A 7,698-nucleotide genomic window follows, 5' to 3' on the forward strand; every position below is an offset into this window, starting at 1 on the left:
CCCCGCAGCTGCTCTGTCCCTGTCCCCATCCCCACCTGCCGCTGACCCGGGGCATGCCGGGCTGGGGGGGGAACTGAACCACTCGCTGCGCTCAGCCTCCCTCCCCTCCCAAAGCCCTGGTGCCTCCCCCAGCTGCCATGGCCGACACACTGGAGTTCAACGAGATATACCAGGAGGTGAAGGGATCCATGGTGAGCAAGTCGGGGGGGGAGGGGGACGGTCCCCGGGGAGCCCCACTTGGGCCCTGGCAGGTGACACATCGCGTTGAGACCTGCTCTCCCAGCCAAAACGCTGCAGGGTGCTTCCCCCACCCCGGCGTCTCTTCTGCTGCCTTGTCCTGGCAGAGGGTGTTTTGCTGATCTCGCCTGGAAGCGGGGCGCGGAGGCACCTCGTTTCCGGGGCTGAAGTGTTTTGGAGCATCAGTGGGGGCTTTTAGTGCCAGCCCGTTGCGGAGCGAGCGAGGTTGCGGTTGGGAACGCTTCCAGGAGGAGGGAGAAGGGATGCCAGCTCTGTGCATCCACTGTGGCTGCTGCGAGAGGGTTGCCTGTTGGCTGTCAGCCTGTTCCAGCGCAGGGGAGCGGGCAGGGATGGCCTGGGGGGGTGTTGAGCGTTTCTGGGTCACCCTTAACCCTCTGGCTTTTGCAACATTGTCCCTAAAAGCCTGATGGAGCTACAGCACTGTAGCGGCACCAGGGGTGCTCGTGACTGTCTTGTGGCCTCTTGAATCCCCAGTTGAGATAGTATGGAGCGTGTGACGACTGAAACTGGTGGGCGGTTGGGGAAGCCACCTTGTTTTGCCTGGAAGGGTCATGCAGCTGCTAGTTGTGCCCGAAAGGCGGCAGTTCCCTGCTCTGGGGCTGGTGGTGTCATTGGGCTGTTCCCCTGCATGTGGGGTGAGCCACCCCCACCTCACACCTGCCTCTCCCACCAGAACGACGGGCGGCTGCGGCTGAGCCGCCAAGGTGTGATCTTCAAGAACAGCAAAACGGGGAAAGTGGACAACATCCAGGCCTCGGAGCTGGCCGAGGGTGTGTGGCGACGTGTGGCGCTCGGTCACGGCCTCAAGCTGCTCACCAAGAACGGCCACGTCTACAAATACGATGGTTTCCGGGAATCAGTGAGTCCCCCGGCCCCTGCATGCCTGGCCCGTCCTTGTCCCTGGCTGGTGTCTCTTCTCTTGCTGGCTTGCGCTTGTCCTGTGTTGAGCTGTGCTCCCTGCGAGTCTCGCAGTGCTGACCCCCCAAGAACAGCTCTGACCCCTATTTTTCTTGCTGCTTCCTTTGTGCCGGGGTGGGGCTGCGTCCCAGTTATGGGCTCTGGGCAGCAGCTGCCCGTATGTGGCGGTTTCTAACAGACGTTCCTTCCTTCTCGCCCCGGCCCAGGAGTTTGATAAGCTCTCAGATTTCTTCAAGGCCCACTATCGCCTGGAGCTGGCGGAGAAGGATCTGTGTGTGAAGGGTTGGAACTGGGGGACGGTGAGGTTCGGAGGTGAGTCATGGTGATGCTGTTACTGGGGGAAGGGAACCTCTGTGCTGGCTGCAGCCCAAGGTGGTGGGGCTGGTCTGGTGGCTGGGAGAGTTTCCCATCACCATGGCTGTTCCTGCAGCACCCAGCCGGTCCCCTGAGCAGCGGCCTGCTTTCTAGTGGTGTCCTCGGGGACAGTGAGAATGTTAGCCATCCCAGGAAAGCAGGAGATACCTGCGGGCCCCAAATCCAGGGTGAAGATTTTGCAGGCAGGGAATGCTCAACGTAAAAGAAAGGTCGGGCTGGGAGCTGGGAGCGTCTGGCAGAGCCTGCCGGAGCCAGGGGAGCTGGTGGATGCTCCTCCCTGGTCTGAGAGCAGAGGAACATGGGAACAGACAGTTCCCTCCTGTTCATTTCTGATCAGTGTCGATCTCCGGGGCCATAGCCAGAAGGAGAAAGCCTAGAGATTTGGGAGGGAGCATGGGAATGCAGGGGGGGAGAAGAGAGGCATTGCTGGACTTTGGGAGAAGACCAAGGCTGCTGCTGGAGATGGGATCTAGGAGGATGCTTTGGGCCTGCCCCGCAGGGTGGACCTTATCCCCACCTCGTGGTGCGGTAGTTCTGATCCTGCAGTGACAGGCTGAGTCTCCCCTCCTGCCCCTGCAGGGCAGCTGCTCTCCTTTGACATCGGGGAGCAGCCAGTGTTTGAGATCCCCCTCAGCAACGTCTCCCAGTGCACGACGGGCAAGAATGAGGTGACGCTGGAGTTCCACCAGAATGACGATGCTGAGGTCTCGCTCATGGAGGTTCGCTTCTATGTGCCGCCGACCCAGGAGGACGGTGTGGATCCCGTGGAGGTGAGTGGGGGGCCGCGGGGATGGCGGGTCAGGCAGAGGTGGTAGCTGGGTACCCTCACCTGGCCATATCTCCCTTCCCTTGCAGGCCTTCGCTCAGAACGTCCTCTCCAAGGCGGACGTGATCCAGGCCACCGGAGATGCCATCTGCATCTTCCGGGAACTGCAGTGTCTGACGCCTCGCGGGCGATACGACATCCGCATCTACCCCACCTTCCTGCATCTCCATGGCAAGACCTTCGACTACAAAATCCCCTACACGACTGTGTTGCGCCTCTTCCTGCTCCCACACAAGGACCAGCGGCAGATGTTTTTTGTGGTGAGGAGGGGACGAAGGGTCTTCCCTCCCCCAGGGAACGGTGAGAAGCGATGGGTTTGGGGGATTGCAGGTCCTCACCTCCTCTTCTCTTTTCAGATCAGCCTGGATCCCCCGATAAAGCAAGGCCAGACCCGCTACCACTTCCTTATCCTGCTCTTCTCCAAGGATGAGGACATCTCCCTGACCCTCAACATGAATGAGTGAGTTCCGCTCCTGCCAGTCCACTTCCTTGACCCCCTCCCTGGATCTGTGGGCTGCAGGGAGCTGGGAGGGAGGTAACGAACCTCCTGACTTCCCATTCTCACTGTTGCCCTCTCTTTTGGCTGCGCAGGGAGGAGGTGGAGAAACGCTTCGAGGGGCGGCTCACCAAGAACATGTCGGGCTCCCTCTACGAGATGGTCAGCCGGGTTATGAAGGCACTGGTGAATCGCAAGATCACCGTGCCTGGCAACTTCCAGGGGTGAGGCATGCTGCTGCCGGCTGAGGGGGGTGTGGGTGGTGAAACATGGGATCTTCCTGCTGCTGGAAAAGATGCGGAGATGGGGAGGGATGCAAAGCGTGCCTTCTTCTCCCTAGGGCAGGAGAAGCTGTTGGTTTGGTAGTCTGAGGCCAGCGGCTTGAGATCCTCCGTGACTCTGGCAGCAGGACCGGCCCCTCTCTTTCTCATTTGTTCCTGTTGACAGGGGGAAGGGGCTCTGCGAGATTCGTGCCTCGTGCCAGGGGAGCAGCTGACGGGCTTGTCTGGGCTGCTGGGGTCCTCTGTCTCATTGTGGGGATGGGCACAGGGAGATCGTTTGCTCCCCGCGGGCGTAAGATGGCTGCATTTGCCCTTGCAGACACTCTGGAGCCCAGTGCATCACCTGCTCCTACAAGGCCAGCTCGGGGCTTCTCTACCCGCTGGAGCGGGGCTTCATCTATGTGCACAAGCCACCTGTGCACATCCGCTTTGACGAGATCTCCTTCGTCAACTTTGCCCGCGGGACCACCACCACCCGCTCCTTCGACTTCGAGATTGAGACCAAGCAGGGCACGCAGTACACCTTCAGCAGCATAGAGAGGTGGGCACGGGGCAGGCTCTCACTGTGCCTGCCGGGCTTCTCTGCACCATGAGGCGGGTGCCTTGCTGGGACCCCAATAGCCGCCCTGACTGCCCTGCCTGTCCCGCAGGGAGGAGTACGGGAAGCTCTTTGACTTCGTCAATGCCAAGAAGCTGAACATCAAGAACCGAGGCCTCAAGGAGGTACCTGCTGAGCAGGGCTGGTTCCCCGCACCCTGCTGGAACTGCTGCCCCGCCGGCTGGGGTGGGGAAAGGGCTGGGGGCTGTCTTCTCTCCAAAATTTTGCGGCTTTTCCCTTTTTTTTCACTTCTCTTTTCTCTCCTTGCCCTTGTAGAGGAAAAAGGTCCGTGCGATATCCCTTCCTCTTTCTCTTCCTTCTCCTGGTGCAGGTTTCCTCTGCATGGCCGTGGTGGTCCCTGACTAAACCCAGTAACCCTGGCATGATTTGCAAGGGGCCTCCCCCCCCTAACTCAGATAACTTTTCTGCCCCTCTCTCTGGAGCCCTGACAGGGAGAAGGAGGGGACATGGCGGGTGTCCTGTCCTCCCTGCCCTGTGCATGTGTCTGGGGCCTGCCTGGGGGCCGTGCCCACCCAGGAGCATGCTAGGAGTTGCAGTTTCCAGAGGCCAGTTGTGTGCGGGTCGGGGGAGCGTGGGGAGCGGCTCTCACACCATCTCTCCTGCAGGGCATGAAGCAGAGCTACGACGAATACGCTGACTCCGATGAAGACCAGCACGACGCCTACTTGGAGAGGATGAAGGAGGAGGGCAAGATCCGGGAGGAGAATGCCAACGATAGCAGCGACGGCTCTGGGGAGGAGACGGGTGAGGGCTGAGGCTGGGGGGCGTGAGGGAGTGCCAGGGGCGGCAGTCTTCAATGCTCAGGCTTCTCCCCCCCTGCCCCTCCTTGGTGAAGTCCTATCTGTCCTTGCCTTGCTATAAGCTGACCCCTGCACTCTCTCCTTCCAGATGAGTCCTTCAACCCCGGAGAAGAGGATGACGACGTGGCTGAAGAGTGAGTGGAGGCTGGGCAGGGGTCTGTCTGGGGGGGCTTTTGGAAGGTGCTGTTTGGGGGTTTCTTGTGGGGGCAGCAGCTGTGTGGGGCTGTGTGAACATTGGAGAATGCTACAGGCACAGCCAGTATCACTTTATAGATCCCTGGGCTTAAAAGTCTTCGAGAAGCAGGTGCAGTCCTGGGCTCGCTCTATTATGTTGACGTGATACAACTTGAAAGGGTTAGAGAGGGGCAGTCAGGGGGATCGGATGGCTCCTGGATGAGGCCTTGGCTGTTCAGGCTGGAAAAGAGAACAGCGGGAGGAGGATGGGATGCAGCTCCATAAAATCCAGAGTTGGGGGAGAAGGTGGGCGAGAATCACAGTGTCTGCACCAGCATGAAGGGCCATCGTGTGTGCTGGTGGGAGCTGGGTTCAGCCTGACAGGAGGAGGTGGGTCTTGGTGGAGTTGAGCCATGTGGCGTTGTGAGTGCCTAAAATTTACAGGAAGTCAGAAAATGATGAGCTGTGTTCGTGGAAGGAAAATCCCCTGAGAGCTGTTAAGCACGAACACAAGAGCTTCAGCTCAGGAAGCCTCCGAATTATGGGTTGCTGGAGGCTGGGGCAGTTCAGGGGCATGTCTTGCTGCCTGCTTGTTGCTGCTACGTCTCCACCTCGTGCTTCATCTTTCTGGGTGGGGGTCTTGAGCTGTTGCTGAAGCCAAGTACCTCCACACAGGTTTGACAGCAACGCCTCGGCCAGCTCCTCCAGTGGTGACGGTGACAGCGACCGGGATGAGAAGAAGCCAGCTAAGAAGGCCAAGATTGTCAAAGACCGCAAGCCTCGCAAGAAGCAGCTGGAGGTGAGAGGTTGCTGCTGACTGGTTGTGGAGAGCAGGACCTGCTCCTGGAGCATGGGTTGCTGTTCCCTGTTGGGAGCAACACCGGGAAGATGCAGGTTGCAGCCCATCAGCTGAGCTGCTTCACCTCAACCTTTTGCCATGGTCCGGTCTGGTGGCACCACCTCGCTGTGCTTTGCCCTGGGTGGGTCAGTTGTCCAAGCCTGACTTCGCTGCCTCCTGTGGATGAATCTAGGTGGAGTCTCTTCCAAAGGGTGCATGGTGCCCGCACTTAGCTAGTCCTTTTGGTTGTTGGGGGGCTTGTCTCCAGCAACCTGCCCTTCCAGCTTCCGTGGGTGTGACCTGACAACCCGTCTCCCCTGACGGTGTAGCTGAATTGATGGTGGGATGTAGGAGGCAAGCTGAGACCCAGCCCCTCGTCTTGGGGCAGCCCCAGGTCTCGAGGTCTTCAGCAAGTGGTGCTGTTCGAGGCTTTCATCCTTGTTCTCTCTGCTCCCTGCCTTCTAGAGCAAGAAAGGGAAAGACCCCAATGCTCCTAAGCGGCCGATGTCAGCTTACATGCTCTGGCTGAATGCCAACCGTGAGAAGATCAAGTCAGACCATCCTGGCATCAGCATCACAGACTTGTCCAAGAAGGCCGGGGAGCTCTGGAAAGCCATGTCCAAGGAGAAGAAAGAGGTGAGGGATGGGGCATCTGGGTTGCTCTGCTGGTGGGGAGAGCTGAGCCTGGTCTCGGAGGAGGAGGCTGGAGCTGAGGAGGCCTGGCAGGCTCTTGCTTGATCTCCAGAACCTGGTGCTTCATAGGCGGGAGGTCGGGAGGGGAGTGTGGCAGTGGGGAGGTGATGTCTTTGGGCTGGTGAGCTCTGGGGTGAGCGTAGGCATGATCCAAGGTGGCGAGGGCCGTGGTGGGAGTGGTGGTGTGGTGTGAGTGGGGATGGTGTTGGGCTCTGGTGGTGCAGGTGGTGGAGGAGGAGGAGGGGAAGGCCCCGCTAACCTTGTGCTCTTGCTGCAGGAATGGGATCGCAAGGCAGAAGACGCCAGGAGGGACTATGAGAAGGCCATGAAGGAGTACAGCGTGGGCAGCAAGTCAGAGAGCTCCAAGACGTGAGTGCGCCAAGCAGGGAGGGCTGGTGGGGAGGGTGGCAGGGCTTCGCCCCTCCGAAATTGGGCTGTTGCCCAGCCATCATGGTGCCTGAGCCTCTCCAGGGCTGGGGGCTGTGTGAAGAGCATCCTTGGCTCTGTGGTGCCAGAGACAGGGCCGGTGGGCTGTCAGCAGGGTAACACTTCTCCTCTCTCTTCCACCCTCCCAACACACGCACAGGGAGAGGTCTAAAAAGAAGAAGAAGAAGCAGGAGAAGCAGATGAAGGGGAAAGTGGAGAAGAAAGGTGCCACCTCCAAGTCTTTGTCCTCTACCAAGTCCCCTGCCAAGAACATGAGCGAGAGCTTCAAGAGCAAGGAATTTGTCTCCAGTGATGAGAGCTCCTCTGCAGAGAGCAAGAAGGAGGTAGGGCTCTTGCCTGGCTGGGGGCGTTCTACTGGCCCATCTTCCCCATGCTCTGTTTGTCTCTCTGGGAGGCGGCCCACTCCTCCCATCCCGGTAGGGGCTCTGGGACCCTCTGGTACCTCTTGTCTGTGGTATGCTGGTCACATCCCTCTGCTGTGGGTGGCCTGTCTGCTACACACATCCCTGTGTCACCACTGTCACCCCGCCCCCGTGGTGGCGCACAGGAGAGGCGGGGGAATGAGAGCTGCTGCCCTGACCTCATCCCCTGCCCACAGGACTCGGAGGAGGAGGGAGTCGCCAGCTTGCCCCCCAGCTCGGAAGAATCCGCGTCTGGCTCGGATTAGCCCTGTCCTCGGCTGGCTCCAGGCTGGTTCCCAGATCGGCAAGAGGACTGGGCGGGCCGGCCCCGCAGCAGGGACCTGGGTCTTGGGCTCTGGCCGGCTCCCGGCCCACCTTGCCATGGCTTCGCATCCTCCTGCCCCTGACGCCGAGGGCAGGGAGACACAGGAGTGGGGTAGGAGGGTCCCTGGCCCCCCCCCGCCTGACCCCTCGGTGCCTGGCTGGGGGAGTGAGACCCCGTGGAGGAGGGAGGCCCTGGAGGGGCCTCAGTCCCACCTCAGCCCTGTTTGCATCAATTTATTTTTTTTTAA

General features: G+C 60.0%; 1 protein-coding gene across 1 annotated transcript; it reads left to right on the forward strand.

Moving 5' to 3' along the window:
* The first annotated feature begins 6 nt into the window (after positions 1 to 6).
* SSRP1 (structure specific recognition protein 1) lies at positions 7 to 7,698 on the forward strand. Its single transcript, XM_010568033.1, has 16 exons — positions 7 to 191; positions 932 to 1,117; positions 1,383 to 1,488; positions 2,131 to 2,321; positions 2,407 to 2,637; positions 2,734 to 2,837; positions 2,969 to 3,097; positions 3,474 to 3,695; positions 3,805 to 3,877; positions 4,379 to 4,517; positions 4,662 to 4,707; positions 5,423 to 5,546; positions 6,051 to 6,221; positions 6,556 to 6,647; positions 6,865 to 7,048; positions 7,324 to 7,698. The coding sequence occupies exons 1-16, from the start codon at positions 138 to 140 to the stop codon at positions 7,390 to 7,392; spliced, it is 2,121 nt and encodes a 706-aa protein (XP_010566335.1). The 5' UTR covers positions 7 to 137; the 3' UTR covers positions 7,393 to 7,698.

Source organism: Haliaeetus leucocephalus, unplaced genomic scaffold, assembly GCF_000737465.1.
Source record: "Haliaeetus leucocephalus isolate CR32 unplaced genomic scaffold, Haliaeetus_leucocephalus-4.0 Scaffold236, whole genome shotgun sequence".
Classification (NCBI taxonomy): Eukaryota; Metazoa; Chordata; class Aves; order Accipitriformes; family Accipitridae; genus Haliaeetus; species Haliaeetus leucocephalus.